This window comes from Struthio camelus, chromosome 13, assembly GCF_040807025.1.
Source record: "Struthio camelus isolate bStrCam1 chromosome 13, bStrCam1.hap1, whole genome shotgun sequence".
NCBI classification, from domain to species: domain Eukaryota; kingdom Metazoa; phylum Chordata; class Aves; order Struthioniformes; family Struthionidae; genus Struthio; species Struthio camelus.
In genome coordinates, this window is record NC_090954.1 from 23,626,979 (window position 1) to 23,646,762 (window position 19,784).

A 19,784-nucleotide genomic window follows, 5' to 3' on the forward strand; every position below is an offset into this window, starting at 1 on the left:
AGGGTGTGAGAAGTTAGTGGCGCTGCTGCGGGTGCTGTGAGGGGACGGAGACGGCTGGGCTCTGCGAGCGGCGGCGGCCCCGGATCAGCGCGATGCTCACGGATGGCACCGCCGCCCCTGTCGGCGATGAGGAGATAGACTCGGTCGCTCCCCGCGCGCCGCCCGCCGCTGAGCCGCCCGCCGCGGCCGGGCCCTCCCCACTGGGGCTGCGGGCCGTGCGCCTCTTCGGGGAGGCCGGGCCCGGCGGGCCGGGAGGGCCCGGCGCGCCCGGTGCCGGCGAGGCCGCCCTCGACTTCAAGCTGGCGGCCGCCGTGCTGAGGAGTGGGGGCGGTGGCGGCGGCGGCTCCGGCAGCGACGAGGACGAGGTGTCCGAGGTGAGCGATTCCACGGCCGGGCCCGGCCGCCGCGCCGCCGCCGTTTCCTGACAGGCCTCGCCGGCAGCCGGGACCAGCACCCTCCCGCTCACCGCCGCCGGGCCCTTCTGCCACTGGCGAGGCGCTCGGCCCGGCCCTGGCGCGGGGGTCGCGGCCCGCACCACACCCCCTTCTCTCTGCACGGCCGGCCCGGGGCCTCCCTGCGGCCATGGGCGTGAGCAGTGCGGCCGCACCGGAGCCGCGGGGGCGGGTCCCGGCTGCCCCGGGCGGCCCGGGGTCTGAGGGCCTTTTTGCAGCGGCGGGCCGGAGAAGTGGGGGGTTGGGCACCACCACGCCTCCCATCGGGCCTGGGGGAGGAGGGTGGTGGCCGCCTCGCCTGCACCCTCCTGGGGCGGCCGGGCCCCTCGCTCGCCACTGCCTTTTTGCATGTGGAAGGCTGGAGAAAAATTATCCCCCGTTCTGCTTCCTCTTGACCTCTAGGAATGCTTTCCACTTTGAACCTGGTTTGGAGGGGGAGGTGAGCTCCTCTGTCGAGCAGACTCCTTGCCTCTAGTTTCAAGGACTAATAAAGTCTCCAGCCCCCAGAATTGCTGTCCTGGACTTAGTAGGAAGGATATAGGGTTCCCAGGCTCTGTGTATTTCTAATTATGTGTAGTTTTATAGATGAGAAATATTTCTTACCCAACATGACTCTTTGCAGAAGAAATGGAAGAGGATAATGGAGGAGTCTTTCTTTGGTCTTCCAGACCTGCAGAGAGTTTTACAGGAAAGGTGTGGGGGAGGGACTGGAAGCTTATCCCAGCCCAAGTGGTGCATTGTTGGGTATGTTAACTTGCATCTAATACTGCTTTATGAAGCCTAGGGGGAACAGATGTATTAAGACTCTTATCTGTTACTGTTGCCCATTCATCGTGCTGCAAAGGGTGCATCTTATTTCCTTAGTCTCTTGTCTTAGAAGGAAGAGTCAAGATCCCAACCATCATAGCCCTTTTTTGGGCTTAGTGGAAATAAGGAAGAAGTGTCTAGTGCTTCAAGCTTATTGTGAGTCCACTGTTTTGTAGTCTTGTATACTTCTGCAGGAGAAAGATGGTGTAGCCTATGCAGTACATGCCATTTGTTCTTTGGGGGCTTGGACAATTTATCTCCTCACTCCTTCTGAAGGAATGGAAGGAGGTGAGCATTCCTTCCTTCCATGTCTAAATTTGCTGTCTTCCACTGAGTGTCATCTTTTGCCCAGTCCTCCTGAAATCTGAAATGACAGGTCTTACCTGAATTAAAATGTAATTAAACTGATGCAGACTCACATGTATGGTGCACTTCATTCATGACCATCTAGCCTAAGTTAAAACTATAACTTGTGTTAATGCCAGGACACTTGACTAAACATCTAATGTTCAGGCAACGCTCCTTCCTGGATTGGTATTCTGAACATACAATGATATGAGATTACATTTTCAAGTACATACCTGTTTTGGAGAGCTAGAAGGCCATTTTTGCAAGTAAGATAGGATATAAGTAATTTGCAAGTTCCTGCTGCCTATGATAGGTTTTGTGTCTGTCCATTCACATGTTAATGCACCCTTAAAAATAAGGAGCACTCTTTATTAGTTATAAAACCTGGAAAGTGATGTAAAATGGGATACAGCTGAATATCTGAGGCTTTTTTAACAAGATCAGAATGGCAGAGTTTGCTTTGGAAGCTTATCCCTTTTGAAACCTCCTCGTTATGTGAAGGAGGCCAAGAACTGGTGTCCACTGAGCACTGAGTTGATCCTTTGACCAATAGCAAATACTAAGAAACGTAGAACTCCTAGACATTGTTTGTAATAGTCTAGCATTGAGGACCAAATACAAGAAGGTTTACAAATAGCTGTTAGAGTAAAATTACTTATTTGAAAAAACTGAGAACAGTTTTGTTATTTTAAATGCATCATCCAAAAAGGAAAAAGTTGAATTTTAAACACTTGGAGACTGTTAGAGAGGAGTTGGCCACATCTCTGAAGCTGGAATTGACTGGGGATTTCTTGTGTTGTGTGTTTCTGGTTATGGAGAGCAATCTGCAGGAGGTTCTGTCCTTCTGTCTAGGAAGGATGTGCCTCATCTGTAGTGCCTTGCTAGGTTATGGGGAATGGTTGTGAGGACCAAAAGTGAATTTTCTTTTCAGTTTTCTTGTGTATGTGTGAGAACTAAAGAAGTACCTGTTGCTCATGTTCTTTGCTCAAAAAGTAAAAAAGCAATTAAACTCCTGGGATGGAACACTGCAATTCTTCAACAACATTACTTTGAAAACCCAGCGACTGTTTGGACTGTGGTCTTGTGTCATGAGTCACTGATTAGGGTGTATGCCTTTAGCTACTACCAGTGAGTGGAATTAGTGAGAACTAGAAAGGAGAATTAAATAAATAAAGTGAGTGTTTGCCATGCTGCCTTGATCTGTGCTCTTTTTCTCCATGTGTGAAGTCATAAAAATAATGCTACAGTGTTCTGTAAGCTCTGCTGTGTGTGCGCAGTGGTATTTAGTTTTTGTATCCTTGTATATATGCTAAATTAATTGGATTAGTCAAAATGGCAGTTTAAGTAGAAAGGAAAATCATCAGGAAAGTGCAGGAAGACGACTATAATGCAGTATCTATCTAGAGAATGAAAGGACTAATATATTTTAGCTTAACTTTCCTGAAAATATATTGCATTTCTTACCTCAGAACTCCAAGCACTTTACAAAGGGAGTACTGTCTTCATTTTACAGATGAAGACAGTGGAAAAAAAAGATACTAAGTTCATCCTATTTTGCAGAGCAGGGAGTAGAACCCAAGCTTTCTGATTTCCTAGTTCAGGGTGTACTTACAGCAGTCATCGAGCTGTTGTTTGGAAAAACATACTGGAATGGATCCTTTATAAATTAGTTGTATAAAGTCCATAAGGTGAAGTTTAAATGTAGCTGTATTGAGTCTTTTCTAGAATTGCCAATTAAAAATATCAAATGCAAATAGAAGCAATTGCAAGCTGAAGCGTGCCTTTGGGTATTAAAGGAAGAGGCTAGGAGACTTTTCCTGTTTCTGTGTAAAATAGAGGTGAAGGCATGGTTCTTTTGATTGTTTGGAGAAATTTTCACTGGTGGTTGCATTCTGAGAGATGAGGTAGTTTTGGCCTTCCTGTAAGTAGTTGCTTGGTTGCCTTCTAAACTTAATCAGGTTTTGGACGCAGCTTGCAATTTGTTTGGAGTGAAATTCTGGTATAATTTTAACTACCCTGCTACCACTGCTTAGAATTTTGCTGGCATTTTAAGTGGTGCCAAAGGCATGAGTATTAAACTATCTCCTTGATACTAGTTGTGAAACCTGTAGGTCAAGGTGGCAGCATGTTGGCAGTACTGTGATTAATAGTGCATATATGAGGAGCCTGTAGAATCCTTGGTTGTTGAGAACTTCTGGCCACAAAGTGTGCAGGTTCTTATCAAAAACTGTCTTAACAGAAAACTGAGCTGTAGAAATATGGAGTTGAAGCAAATGATAAATATGGCAGTGTTAGTGCTTGCAAGAGTGTGTGGTTTGCTGATCCATTGTAAATCGAGTATGAGAAGCTAGCTGTGCTGACAAAAGTGCCAAAGGGTCTTGGAGCTCAGTTCAATAAGTGGCTTTTGGCTGTGGGTGTATAAACGTAGCAAGTCTCTTGTGTCCTGTAGTTCGGGGATTTGGAATTCTTCAGTGGCAATTGAAACTCACCCGCTCCTTGGCTACAGAGTCAACTGGGCTCTCTGTTTCCTTCTCCAGAGCAGACGGCTTGCCTCCACCAGTTTTCCTTACTTAAGCCTGTACCTATTGCATAAGTCTCTGGGGATATTTACATAAAGCATAATTAAAAATCAGACATAATTCTACTTGTTGTAGGAGGTAGGTTACTAGTCTAATAGATATGCACTCCAAATCAGTTTAGTACTTGGAGATTTTTTTTCTGGGCCTTTATCATTCTTTTTACAAGTTTTAGATTTTTTTTTTTTAATTTTTAAACTAGATTTTAAATTAAAAGTAAATACTTAAATGGTTTGTTTTAAATTGGCAATGTAATCTGTTACAGCATTTGCTGTCAGTAAACACTTTTAACATTGCACTGCTTAAACCGTATAAATAACATATTTTTGACTTCAGACGTTAATTTAGTGTTTGTAAATTTTTAGCTTTGTGTATTGTATTTACGTAATGTAAATATCGGCATTTTATCCACCATAAGAAACAGAAATACAAAAAATTGATGCAAGTTAAGATAGATAATATTAGAGAGTAAAGCCTTCTCTCTGAAAAAATTAAGTTTCAGTTTAGCAGTTAAGGTTTTTCTTATTTTGATTAGCTCATTCAAAGTTGAGGAAGTAAAATGCCTAACAATTTGGAAGATTTTGTTTTAGAATTATTCATTGATTAGAAAACACTGAGAGATAATGGGTCAAGATTTCCAAAAGTATTTAGATGCTTAGTGATGCACATGGCTATTTGGTAGGATTTTCATTCCTGCCTAGCCTGATTAGGCGTCCAATTCTTGAAAAATCTCACTAGATATCCTCATACCTTTGAATGTCTGGCCTTCATAGTTAGAAACAATTAGTACTTCCTATTCAACAATATCTTAAAATTAACTGTTTTCTAAAAGTTCTTGCAAAATTCTAGTTTCTCTTCTTTGCAGCTTGACCCAGTTTGAGTAAAAGACCGAAAATAGATGTCGACAACTATTTGCTAATGATAGGTGCAAAAAGTAAAGATGTGAAATACTACTATATAATTATATAATACATGATGCATCCACTTGGTTAGGAGAGATTTACCAAATTTAGAAGAACATCTATATTTAGTTGCAAATTTACACATTGGTTTCACTAGTCAACTAGTTATAGTCTGGGGAAAAAGGGTTCATTTCAACATTAATGCAAAGCAAGACTGCAACTGGGAAATTGAGAATTCTCATGTTCCGATTTAAATTAGGGCTACCCAGCTGCTCCCCAGTGGAGCTGATATTGGGATACTCTCATCTCTCCTTTGTCTCCAAGGTTCCCCAAATGCAGCTGTAAGGACAGCAGAATGATGTTATTGCAGCATTGTTCTGTGCTTAGAGCTCAAACCATCTCTGCCACAGTCGTTTAAAAGAAGGGTAGAATTGGAAGGAAGAGGAATATAAAGTCACTCCTATTTTCTGTGCATGCATGTGGTGTGGCCTTTAAAACTGGGATCTACTGCGTTGCTGGATTGGCATGCTTGTGAGGAAGTTGAATACTGGGTTCTAGCCCCTGCAGGTGAGAAAGGTGCATAGCCTTGATCTAATTAAGTCATCTTGAGTTCTTATAACACAAAGACACTAAAGTACTAACCCATTGTTGGAGGGGGTGATGCGAAATAACTCTCTTTAATTTAAAATTGAGAAAAGTTTGACTTGCATCAAAAGGGAACCTTTCTTAGATTTGTTTCCTACTTAAAAACCTTCAAGAATAAAGAAAAATAACTTCTACATCTTGTTTGAGAACTCCTTGTAGAACTCAGTGTATCAGTTAAGCTCAAAACCCCAGGACCTCAGTCCAAGCGGGAGGGTGCTTTAATTTTCCCTGCATGGATGACTTTCCTTCCTAACGCCAGACCACGTACACTATTGCAAATACCATCTAACGTCCTCTTGTAAAGCTTATCCTCCTGATGGGAATGTCTACATAAGGAATGGGATGCTGTAAGGAAGCTTTCAGAAATCAGTGGGTTGCTCAAGTTCTTTTGTAAGCTTAGTAAGTTTTTTGAAGTGTCTGGCCTGAGGTGTTATTTTTAATATAAACCTTTTCATTGGTACCTCATACAACCTCGACCTTCTATGATAGACTAAAAATTAGTTTAACTTTCAGATGACATAAATACTATTTTTATGGCATCCTTGTTACTGCAGTCCATGTCATAAAACTATGCTGTCTCTGACCAAGACAAAAAAGCAGGCACAGATGAATTAATATTCAGATTTAAGAGTTCATTTAGTTAGAAGGGTATACCAAAAGGTTACAGTTCAATCAAGCATATCTCATTAACAGATAGATTATCTTTCCTTTTTTTCCTGAAAACTAACTCTCCCTGTTTTTCATAAAGGGGCAGAGGTTTCATTTTAGTATGTATTTGGAGGAATGGCTGAGTAAGTGAAATTTATGGAAATGCATCATAACAGGGTATATTTTCTTCCTTTTACTCTGAGCAACTGAGTACTTAATGTTAGCTGGGAAAATGTTGATTAATTGAAATTTTTATAAGCTACTAGAAATAGCTTTAAATTTTTGCAGTGTTATGTATCTTATGTTCAAACACATCTAGAGAACATTTATGAATTACCATAAGACATTAAAATAATTGGTCCTGCACAGGATCCTGTGTTTTTTTTTGTTGTTGTTGTTTAAGTTAAGTCTCGTGGGATGAGCCTTCTCAGTCTCAGAAAAAGCGTACTAGACTGAGTGGAGCTTTTCATGCTTGAATTATTATGTTTTATTTGTCAGCATGTTGGTAGTAAGTGAGAATGAGCATGTGTTATTGGCTCTTCTGACCAGAAGAGATTTTGAAAACTAGCTGTATACCAGTCCTACAGGTATTTTCCTACAGGAAAAATATTCCTTATTTGTCAAGTAAGAAATGGAATGTTTTACTGGCTGACAAATACTGAGCTAACTGAAAAGTGTCTCTTCAGTTATTTTAATGTGCCATGGATGTAAAGTTTCAGCTAGGTCTGTAAGTTACTGTATGCTTTGCTAAGGCAAATGAGGACAGATTACTAATAAACCAAGGGTTTCTTCAAGGAAAATCCCTAACCTTGTTGAACTCTTCCATATCCAAAATCATGAATAAAACTAATGATCCCATGTGGTTGGTAGGTAATAAGTCTATCCCCTTTCAAACAAAGGCGAAAAAGGAGATCAGCTTTTAGGTCTATCGCCAAGGCACGTTCCTCAATGAGAGTGGCTTCATAGCGTCGTCCGTTCTGAGCAAATGTTCATCTTCAACACAGCAGGACAGCCAGGGGAAAAGGGAGTCTATGAAGTAGTCACTTAAAACATTTAGGATGTTAGGTTAAACTTAATACCTAGAGTAGAATGTACATCTCTTCATATTTTTTTCTGAAATAGTTATGTTTTCAAGCCATTTTTACTACTATGTCTTGAGGTTTTCAGTGGAACATATTTTAGATTGAGACTCTGCTGTCTTATTCGTTACGAATTTTAAGTGGGTAACTGATGGATCGGTAGGGATGTTATGGAGTTTGCTGGTTTTGCAGTAATGGGAGAACACACAAATTTGCTTATACAGATCTTGGGGGGGGAAAAAAGGCTACCACTGGCTTCAGCTCTGAGAACAGTAGGAAAGCCAGTATGATTTTCAGTCTGGTAAAAACCTCTAAATAACTTAAAATTGTTTAGTCATTTTAAAGGTTAAGACTATGCTCTGCCTGAAAGGTACAGGTGGAAATGGGAACAGGTTATTTAACTACTAGACCACACTGTGTTCATCAGATTCACTTGTGTGCTTTTGAGTGCTGTGTCCCTTTGTATAGACAAGAAATCTTAAAAGGTCATCTAGAAATTACTTAGGCTATGTTTGTTAAGTTTGTGCATCAGTGTGAAAGGTGTTCCTTGGGGCTGAGAATACTTCCTGTCTCATGGATGTGGGCTTTTACGTCAGTAAACAAATGCATTTTTTTAATCTTGTGTTTCAGAGTTTCTTTCATTTTGTTTTAATTAATTTAATACCTGAGTATTTAATAAATACTTGAGTAAATTTACTTGAGTAAATTTGATTTAATACTTGAGTAAGTACCCCACCCCAGAAGCCCTGGATAAATTTATACAGCAATCCTATTTTACATTTCAGTAAAATCAGAATACTGAGTTATACCTTGAGTGGAGGTGAGGATAAAGGCAGGGAATTTCTACAAGATTATTAAGATAGAAAAAATGATTGGAGGGAACCTGAAAGCCCAAGGAGATGCAATACTGAAAACATGATTTGGAGTTGGCTGAATATGTGAAAATATGTATTGCTTAGTGTAAATGATGCTTATGTTAGGTTTACTGGTCGGTCTTCGTTTAATGTTCTTCTTGAGTATGGAGACTGTGTGCATCAAGAATAGGTAGTCAGTTTACTGGGATTCATGTGAATTCTGAATATACTTCAGCCATCAGTTCCAGTTCTGTATATGGCAACTCCTTATTGCAAAAGAAAAGATTCATTTGTCAATTAGGAAAACGTTAGTCATAGTTATGCTTCTGTGTATTGGACACTGAATATGCGATGGCTGTAGGCTGGTTTTTAACAGGGAATTTTTTGAAGTAGTGACTGAAGTAATGAGTAAGCCCTATTGCTTTCTTTTCTGCTGTACAGAGGAACTTTTTAATGTTGCCTGCATCTTGTACTAAGAGAACTCAATTTGTTTTGTGGCTTATTTTTCTGATGGTTAACTGAGGGTACAGTTATGTCCCGGTCTTACTGTTGCAGAACCATGTTTTAATAGCAATGAATTGCAGATTTCTTCTTTGTGGAGGAATCTGAAATCAGGCAGCTTTATCTAGAGGCTGTTGGGTAATGTGTGATAAGGTGTAGTTTGTAGTATTCCAAAACTACTGAAGTTGTTTAGTTTTGATTTTTGTAGTTGGCATAAGGATATCTGGTGTCAATTGATTTCTTAAGATGGAGAAATTAGATAAGTGATTAAACTTGTTCTCTGTGGATCATTTGATAGACACTTGTTCATGAATGCCTGCTTATGAATTTTCTGCTAATGCTGGCACAGGAAAATTGGAAACCTAGGATCAACAATCTTTGACGTGGAAGAGTAGTCCTATAAAGCATTAATTCTGATTTATTATTTTATTAGCATGTTTCAAACAGTAGCCATAATTTTCAGAATTGACTTTGGGTGGCAGACTTGAAATCCTTTGAGTCCTGACTTCTCAGAGAGGAGCTGTTCCCTGATGCCACATTATTGGGCCTGTCTGGTTGCTGATTGAGCACCCATCACTTTTAGGCAGCTTCTGAAATCAGATGTTAATGCTGAGGTTGCTTCAGGTATGTGCTAACACAGCAAGGAAATACCACACAGTTTTATACCTGGACATCAGATTTCTGGCCCATACTTGTTGTTTGAAAGTTGCTTTCCTTGTGTCCAGTGAAAAGGCATGAAGTTAGTACTCTATCCATCCTTGCATCTGCAGTAGTGTTTGCAGGATGAACGTGTATTTTGAAATAAGCATGTTACGGACCAGATTCTGTATCCCCTTGTTTCGTTATCTGGTAGTTGCTTAATATATATTGGAATAAAGGTGGTCTTAGGTAGGCCAACCTCCAATTTTTCAGCTTTCTATTGTAGGTGGAACTAACAAGCTTCATATCTTCCCCCCCACGGTCTATTTAAATGCACATAAAACTAGATTTTTGTAGCTTACTAAACTAAGAAGGCCTGCCAGTATTAACTGTTCTGCTCAAATTTGGTGGGGGCATGTTAGTCAGGTTTTGGCTTCACAGGGAGCCAATCTGATCAAATGGCTTGCTGTTCCCAGGAGAGAGTGATGCTGTTACAGAAGGGTGTGATAAGCAGGAACTGTAAGTCTTAGAAATTCAATAAAGTGGCAGAAAGTTATCTGTTGTCTTTTTTTTCATGAGTTTTCTTCCCTTTTAGTGTGTTATATCAGCTCATGAAAGGGTCTGATAGCTGTCTGGCTTGCCATAAGCTGAGCAATGATGGGAAGTGAGGCTTCAGATGCCTCTTTTTTGCTACAGGTTCATGTCTCCAAGGCCACTGTAGCCTTGGGCCAGCTTACATGCACCATATCTTGTGAGAACACCTTGAAATCATAAGATCTGTAGGACCAGAGCTGGAAGATGATCTTTTAGTGATTAACAGATCTTAGAGACATATCTCTTCTCAGGCTAAAACTTATTTTTATTGAGGGAATTGTCTTCAGAAACTGCAGCTCAAGCCCAACAGAGCAAGTATGTATCTTATTGGTGATCTATTTCAACCTCATATATCAGGTTGGAAGTTCATATATATACAGGCTTAATTTGCCTTAAGGAAGCCAAGGTCCCTGTATATATATTGTGATTTATTTAGATATATGTCCAAATGGGGTTGTCATACAAATAATTTGGAGGGTTACCTAATACAGAAGAGAGAAACAGGTAGTAGTTTATTTGTATTGCAGTGCTGCTTAGGAGTCCCAGTCAAGGACTCAGATCCTCATTATTTGTGGGTGCTTTACAAGCATAGTACGAGGAGACTTGCTACCTCAAAAAACTGTTAATAGCTTGGGTGTATCTGAAAATTCAAGTTTAAGGAAGTAATTTGCTAGTAGCTTTCTCTTTCCAGTCAACACTTTTTGTAAAGATAGTCTTCCCAGAAATACTAGTTCAGCATGAATAAAAGCAGAATGGTACAATGAGCTGCCTCTGCTGTCCTTCTCTGCAGTAAAAGAAGGAAAGAATGGTGCTGGTACAGCTAGACTAGGAAGCTTTTCCATCATGCATGTAGCCTATATCAGTAATAGGCTATCTATGAACAGGTCTGAGCTATTCTGGGAAAAGTACTTTTTTGTTAGTAACCTAGAGCTTAGTTCTTGTTGGCATAGAAGTATATCTTTAAAGAAAAGAAAAAAAAAAAAAAAGTCGCTTCAACACAACGTAGGAAAGATCGGTATAGACCTAATATTAGAAAACGTGTTTTTAAACTTACCTGTCTGTCATTGCCTGTCTTATAAGAATTGCTAGTGTTAGTTGTGATTTTAGTACATGCAAAGCTGCCTTTATGTACCCCTGACCTGAGGTGAACTCAGTCATGGTATTGGCATATAAATACTGATGTAGTTGAGTCCAAATAGCTGTGAATGCAGTGGCTGTAGAGGGAGGGAAGAACCGGCATGTAACTGGATCTGTAGAGCTGTGAGGTGACTGCAGTCCTTGGCAGTACTTCAGCAAAGGTCTGTCATTCCCGTGGATGAAAGTGAAACACAACAATGTAGTGAAGTGCACTGATGTTTACTGCCCTGTTCGTGGGTCCCATATAGCTAGCAACTGGAAACATGTTTTTGAGTTTTTGGCTAGGAATTACTTCTAGTTCTAATTACTTTGGCAGTTAGAATAATGTCGTGAATCTATATATTCCTAATGAGCCTTGCCAAGTAAGATGCTTATTAACTGCCCAAAGCAGCTTGCAAAATAGTCCAAAAATAGCACAGTGACTAGTTACTCTATCACTTTGGTACAGATCTGATTATGATAGAGCAGAGTGCCTAAAATTTGCAACATGAGCATTACAATAAGTCTTCCAGGAGTGCTAAAGCTAAATCTGTTTTTTTTATGAAGTTTACTTTTTATTTGAAAACTTAAACTTACCTTTGATATGTTTGGGGTAGTTTAATTTTTTTTTAAAAAATTAATAAGGGGTCACAGCAGGTTATTTTCAATCACAACAGACATCTGATTGATTAGGTAATTCCTTACTCTACTGTCAGAGTTGAGTATCCAACTGTGTGAGAAACTGCATGTCTCTACAGAAATGTCAGCTGTTCTTACTTGAAAATGCGTATAAAACTTGTTTTGAAAGACTGGCAATACTAGAGGTGTTTTATCATTTTTGCATATGGATTTTCAGTATTTTCACGCTTAAGATTTATTTGTATTACAGGTATGTTATTAAGCTATTACTAAAAATCAAAATAAAAACTAAAAATTGATGCTAAACGTGCAAAAATAATGGAAGCAGCTGCCTTTCTTGCATATAAATTTGTGGCAAATGCAGTACTGTGAAATAAAACTAACAGACAACAATACTGTATACAAAGCAAAATTTTCGTCTAAGACTTTAAATGGGTAAGGTTTCTGGAAGTACAGTTGCAAACCTGAAGAGAAGCTGAAAGGCAGTAGGGTTTGGTAACACAAACTGCACCAATACTAATCCAGTTAGTATTCCTGCTAGTTGATAGAATGAGTGGAGGGCTAACACTGATTGAGGAGCAGGAGGTGTGTTGTTGCAGGTAATGTCCTGTAAGTACACAACTGAGCTTGCACTAGCAGCAGTCAAGGAGAAAATAGTCCATGTCCTTGCTTCAGTGCATTAGGGCAGTGTGAAAAATGAAGTTTTAAAATTTTCAGTGGGACAGTCTCTGGAGGGTTGTTGCAGGATTGATCTGCCTGCTTTTGTCTAGGCTGTTGTTAGGCTACCCATGAAGCTGAAAGGTAAGCTTGCCAGAAGTCACTTTGAAGGTTTGTGTAGTATTTGTTGTTTGTATATGCAATTACTTCAGTAATAGGTAGCAGTTTTATCCCTTTTGGTGCATCTTCAAAGGGAAGGACTGTTGTTAAATTTAGCAGTGTAATTGAAAAAGAAAAAAGTCTATTAGCATGGAATTCAACTTCTAGTATATAATTCTGAACTACATATAAGGGATAGCCACTTACATACATAGTGGGATTCTTCTTACAAGTCACCGGGTCACACACATTATTGCAATAATGAATAGTATTTCTAGCTGAAGTGCGCATTGGTGTAAGTTCAAGGCAAAGTGCTTTGCATCGTGTGGGGGAGAATAATGAAATACCCTGAAGTACTCCTGTGGATAAGTGTGAATTTTTCCAGAAGTCATTTATGCATCAGACCTTATGCCAGCACGGAGCTTTTAAACTTGCTAGATGAACTTAACCTGAAATTTGAATTCTGCAGAGAGGAATCTTAGTATAGGAATATATTTTGCTGTCCGTTATAAATGGCTGCTACTCTTTGTGGAAATAATGTTTATCACTCATTCAGGTCACTAAGCTTCTGCTTTTTTAACTCTCAACTCTTCCTCATTGTGACAGTTCTCTTATTTTAGGACTGTTGTGTGTTGTCTCATTAACACAGAAATCTTTAGCAAGATTTCTTGGTAGCCTGCTGCCTTGGCTTTAATATTTGTGTGTTAACACACAGGTTAAAATACCTGTAAGTTGGCCAATATTATGCATATCCAGTGATATGTGGAAGAAATGTTCTGTATTCTTAAACTACTCTTTCTCCCCAATGCCCATTTTATTCATATGCTAACATTATATTTCATTGGACATCAATTGTTTGGGCGAACACCAAGGGATAATGTTACAGAACACTTTACATATCAAAAAGGGGAAGAAATTAACACAAGATGATCCTGCATAGCAGTGCTCTGTGTAGTTCCCCAGACTCATGTTAACATTCTTCATACAATAGGGCACTTACTGAGTTTGCAGATGGCCTGGTTTGATTTTTGAAGAATAAACTATGCTTTCCTTAAGGTCATGTGGATGTTGTGTCGTAGGACTGAATGTAGTGGTAGTTTACTGCTGACATGTGAGGAAGACGGTGGGACAGAATTGAGAATTAGAGGGAAATAAAGATGAGACTGGGACAAAAAATGGGAAGAGATGACAATAGTTGTGTACCTAGCATACTTCATTTCTAGAGGATATTGAAGGCACCAATACGGTGTTGAAAGTGTTGAGCAGATAATGTCTAACTATGAAATAGTGTCTGCCTTTTTATTTAAAATATTACTGAAAATAGAGGGTGGTATGTCTGAACTTGAGACAGATTCTTAAATGTAATCCTGCTCTCATTAGAGTATGAGTCAGGTATCCTCCTTGTTTACTCTGGCATGCTGTCATAAAACTACAATGTTGTGTAATTCCATGAACTTGTATTTTGAGATCATGTGGACCACTGATGGGACAGCATTAGTGCTGCTGAGTTGGAATAACTGCTTGCTTACCTGTTGTACACATCTGCTCTTGTCTAGAAAATGTTGATGACTAGGAAAATCCTAAATTCCAGAGTGGAACTGGATATTTTGTTTTTGATTTTGTTTTAGTCAACCATCTTGTTTCTACTCAAATAAAATCCTTGTGCCATATTAGTCGAAATTAGTTTTAAAATGAAGTAATGGAACTGAAAGGGATCTCAGGAAATCATTTGTTCCATCTGCAGCTCTCCACTATATCAGTTTTTACTGTTTTTTTTTTTTTAATAATAAGGTAGATGGGCATCTTGTGACAAAGTGTCACGAGAGGTTGTAGCATATGAGTTCTGGTGATTAACTGTCCAAATGTCTACAGCTTTTTTCCAATATGTAGTCAAAGTCGCCCTCGCTATAGTTTAAACTGTTATTAATTGTCATTTTCTAGCGTAAGCTATTTTTCATGTAGAGTTTATTCATGCCCTTTCAGTGAATTGATCACATGACTTTCAAGGTTCTATCTTGTAATCTGTATAGTAAAAACATCATTATGATGGTAAACTCTGTGATGGGTTTTGTAGTATTTTAGATATACTATGAAATGTCAGAAATGGTAAAATTATTTTTCTAACTTCGCAAACAGGTCGAATCATTTATTTTGGACCAAGAAGATCTTGATAACCCAGTACTTAAAACCACATCGGAGTTATTCTTATCGAGTGCTGCAGAAGGTGCGGACTTGAGAACTGTGGATCCAGAAACACAAGCAAGACTAGAAGCCTTGCTGGAGGCAGCAGGTACACTCTTTGCATAGCATTTTATGAAACTAACTTGCACACAGATCTGGCAATCTCTGAATACAGGGTCAAAACTTACAAGTCTGGAAACTTACTGTGATGATGGGGAGCTGAACGTAAGAACAAGCTCATAATTCTTACTGATGTTGAAGGTTGCTTGGTTCAGTGTTTATTTACATGCAAAGTTAGAAAGGATAATTTGAATTAAGTGGTATCTCATTGTCCAGATTAGATGTTACCGGAGGGAGAATTCAAGGGGAGATAAGAACACCACTTTAGTAAGCCTACTTTCATTCTCTCTGATACTATGGTCAATATATGAGTCTTCGTTATTTCCAGAAATTCAACAGTGAAACACTAGATTCTCTGTTATGATTTTCACAAAAATACTTGCCCATAGTTCTGAGAAACGGTTGTTGAAAAGTATGTATGTAACATTTAAATTTCAGAACCAGACTAGGTAAACATACTGCCACTACCCTTATTAGTTTTCTAGTGAAAACTTGATTAATGTAAACACTTCTAAAATTTGTGAATCAGGTATTTGCAATGAAATTGTTTCAAAATTCCAATGACAAAAAGATGTAAACCCCACTGCTTTGAAGCAAATCCTGGTTTTGATCATATCCTTTAGATGCAAAGCTATCTATAGCAAACTTCATTCTAGGGGTGGGAAAGGGACAAGGCACTCAGGCTTCTGTCTGACTGAAACTGTGGTGCGTGTGTTTTTGTTTTTTTTTTTAATTTATTTATTTATTAATCTTTTGTCTGCACAAAGTTGCAGCAACTTAAAGTTGGAGTCCAGAAGTTCATCTAACCTGATGTAACTCCTGTGGACCAAACTTTACTTTGCAGGGTAGACGAGTATTTCTGGGATAATCTGGGGACTCAGAGGACTGGAATAGTCTGATCCGTTTTTAAGGGTGTTTTTGTTGTTGTTGTTTAAGAGAATCAGCAGCATTTTCACACATGTACCTTGATGACTTATGTCATCTAAAACCTGTTGCTAGCTTTATAAATTGTCAGTGGAGGTGTCTTATGGCTAGTGTTATGAGGACAGTTGGTCCCTAAGTTATGTGCTTATGTCTAGGTTTGCAGCGTTCAAAATGACTTCAGAGTATTTAACAAACCTAGGAGGGACCACTGCTTCTTGTAATAGCTATAAAAATACTTTATTTAGATATGTAAACAGTGGTTTGCCACTTGTCCCCAGAGTTAGACAATTCATTTATAATGTGAGGTTTCCACACTTTGTTTCTCCTAGTGCTTCGAGTAGGGATGTGGCAAGTAGAACAGAAGGAATCTGAAAAGATGAGAAAATCTGCTGGAGCACCTTTGTCTGGGCTCCACCTCCTTCTTTAAAAAGACTGGACAAAATTAATTCAATTGTGTGGATGTGAGTGTATGAGGTCAAAAGACTGAAAATACACTTGAGAAAGTCCTCTGAGGAGTACTTGTCTTTTCCACGGCCGTTTCGGACACTAAAAATATCATTAGGCTAACTTAGCAGAGAGAGTTTCTGTTAGCTTATTAGTAAAAGCTTTAACTTGGAAGTATGGAAAATGAAGCTAGTGTTGCTGGGAGAAGTTCCAAATATCTTCATTGGGGTTCATAACCCCTATGTCTGGTTCGGCTGAAAATATCCTTTCTGCTCTTCTGTGAGCCTTCTAGTTATTCGTCGTGGCAACAAACAAAATGGCCTAGTGCTATACTTTTGTATTGTTTTGCAGTTTGAGGAAAGCAAGTGATTTCTCTTATTTTTAGTCCCCGACTTTCAGGATAGCTTGCAGAAAGTAGATGACAATATGGAATCCTAGAACTGTTGCATGACCAAATAGTTCAGCTACAGTCTTGTCTGACATGCTTTTCTGGGGTAGCTTGGCCGTCATTGATGTGATCCCCTCTCCTGTGTGAGGCTTGATCCTAACTTCAACCTACAATAGAACTGGTCTTGCATTTAACGTCTCCTAGGTTTCTTAATATTTCTCACATACAAGGTTAATCACTGTGTCCTTAGGATCTTAATGAGTATGACTTAAAAAGCTAGTTTTGCTTATTTTTCCTGAATCCTTTAATGTTCAGATCTCACATGGACATATTGGTTATTAATTCTGGGAAGAAGGTACTACCAACTCCAGCCAGATTAAATATTCTTTTTCAGATCATCTATGTAGATATGGCTGTCAGCTATTGCACTCTGTGAGACTTATAATTTTTTTTTTTTTTTAAAGTAACTATCTTGATTTGAGAGCCAGTTAGGCTTGTGTATGCTAGTGTAGAGGCCTGAATTTGGGTAGAACTGTCTATAAATATTTTTATGCAATGTATTTACCCATACATAAGGGTTCTGCATATATTTTACTAGTTCAGCTTGCTTATTCTGCTTCTATTTTTGAGTATTTAAATATCTTAAAATGTTTTGTGTTCTTGGATGCTGAGTGGTGACAGCCATTACTAGAATTTCTAGCATAAGATAGCCTGCTCCCCTGGTAATATAGCAATAAATATGCACATACATACATATTTGCGCATGCGCACGCACGCGCGCACACACACACACACACACACACACACAGTATTTAGATTCCTTACATTTACTAGAGCTTCTGATGGTCTGGCTGATTAGCTTTAACTTGGACAGCCAGACTTTCCTCACTGATCTGTTTAAGCAAAGCATAAGCACTTTGTGTTTATGAAAAATTGAGTATCTTTAAACAACCTTCTGTCATGATACTATTTCACGAAAAAATAATTTTAAATTCTGAGGACCAAGAGACTCATATCGTTCTAAAGCAGAAGTATGAAAGTCATAAATATGAACTGTTTTCCTCTTTGTAAATCGAAGAAAATTCCTGTCATAACAATTGGATCCTGATTTTTGGAAAATAATTCTGAACAAGCCAAGTCTTTTTTTAAAATAATAATTATTTATTATTAAAAAGAAGCTTCAATTTTGGTTGCTAGTAGCAAAGGAGATTTGTAGCTAAAATAACCTATGGAAAGAAAACAATATGGTGTGGAGATACTTCAGCTTTGCGGAGACGGTATCTATATTAAACAGATTCTTAATATTCAGATTCATATTCTGCTTTAGAAACATTTAGCTCCACTGTTACAGTAATGTTAATTTCTTAATCTTCCAGCTCTAAAGAACTGCAGTTTTTTGTGGAACTTCAGTAAAGTTGCCTATTAAATGTCTTTTCTAGAGACAGTAGTTGACTGCTAGAGGATAAGAAGTTTTTGCCATTGTGAATGGATGGGCATCATATAGGTGCAAGAGCCCTTCACTCTCTCTAATCCACGCTGACCGTTTAGAAGGAACAGAGCTCTTGCTTTTCTTGGCAGATTCCTCAGTGTGGGTCCTTCAACTTGCCTTTTAAAAGGGGCAAACACGCCTCCTAAGAGTTGAGGAAAAGTCTGACAGGTTAAAGCTGTTTAATTTTCTGGTCCTTCTTTTTATAAGCATCAGGAAGGGAAAATGACTTGCTTATGTAGTACAGTCCTCTTTCTGGAACACAATTTTTTTTTTTTTTTTTTTTAAGAGGGAAGAAAGGTCTTAGTGAAGCACACGGGTGAGTAAAAGTCCTGGATGCCTGTTTGGTATATTCTGCACTTAAAACATGCAGTTCCTTAGAAAGTTATATAGAAAGTGAAAATGTTAATCCTTGTGGTTTAAATATCGTGGTTTTAGTATTTCAGCATGTTGCTGAGTTTTCTGAGAAGTGATACAGAATGTTGCTGAATGTTTTTCAACGTCAGGAAGATACCTTGGATGCCTGTGACCTTAACAACGGATCTTTGCGCATATTCCTCCTCAAAGTGAATTTGAATTGCTTTGACAATGAAGTGTCAAAGAATAGATGCAGAAGAAAGTGCAGAGGATTTCTTTTTCTAGCATTAGATCGCTTTGGATTCCTGCTGAGTGTCTACACAGGGAGGAATTTTGTTAATGCACGCAACTGGTTATGTTAAAGGACAGAGCACTAACTGTGTGTTGCCAGCTTGGTGCCCATCTGACACATGGGTTTCTTGGCCAGTAACCTTGTAGTCAGTGCTGGGAGTCAGCATCTTAGGTCTTAGTACAGGTACTCTTGGTACTTCTGACATAGGAAATGTGAATACAAGTTTACTTTGATCCCAGAATAGATTTGTGTAGTAAGAGGACTTGCAGGACCTGATGAGTAAACTGTTCAGAAATTCTACTATTGCTTACAATGTTGGAGAGCAGCTAGTGAGAAAATCGAGACATTTTGGAGATGAACCAGTGCTCAGCAAAGGATTTGCTTAATGCAGCAAGTACAAGAAGTCCATCCTTGTGTTCAAACAGGGAGCAAAGAGTGGAGTCATATTGTGGCAGAAAATGAGGGTCTCCAAGATTAAAGGTGACTAGAGACCCTTGCACAAATAAAGAAGGTTAGTGTGTTTGAGACTTTGGGATATCAGATGCAGCATAACTGCTGTTTGAAGTAAATGGTCAAAGAGAGATCTGTTTATTAAAAACAAGTTCACGTTAATACTTGGTGAATCTCAATAGCGGATTGAGAAATGAAGGCCTGGTGTTTTTACTTGGTAGGATGAAGGAAAAAAACTTTTGTATGTATTCTGGAACTGGGGAGGGCAGAAAGAAGTAGTAGTTAACTACTTAGTGAAAATAGACAACAGAGGTCCAAAAATGAATGGGCTCAAATAAAATCTGTCTGTTTTAGGATAAGCTGTAAGACTAGAGTGAGATACAGTAATTGTAAAATTGAATGCTTTCCAGCTTACCTACTCTCCATGTCCTCAAGCAAACCTCTTTTTGGTCATGTGACCAAACCCAGTCATTATTTTTAGAGACTCTTGTTTGGGGAAAGTCTTTTCGGTAAACCTGATAAAAAA

At 39.1% G+C, this 19,784-nt stretch overlaps 1 protein-coding gene across 17 annotated transcripts in view; it reads left to right on the plus strand.

Moving 5' to 3' along the window:
* The first annotated feature begins 11 nt into the window (after positions 1-11).
* The window catches only part of ANKHD1 (ankyrin repeat and KH domain containing 1), a 125,165-nt gene continuing 105,392 nt past the window's right edge, over positions 12-19,784 (plus strand). For 10 of the 17 annotated variants that reach the window (XM_068959862.1, XM_068959864.1, XM_068959866.1 and 7 more), the window contains exons 1-2: positions 13-374; positions 14,753-14,906. In XM_068959862.1, the coding sequence (XP_068815963.1) occupies positions 93-374; positions 14,753-14,906 (436 nt within the window). In that variant the 5' untranslated portion in view covers positions 13-92. Of the gene's footprint in view, positions 375-14,752; positions 14,907-19,784 lie in introns of all 17 variants that reach the window. The other 7 variants (XM_068959867.1, XM_068959871.1, XM_068959873.1 and 4 more) reach the window with 2 other exon arrangements.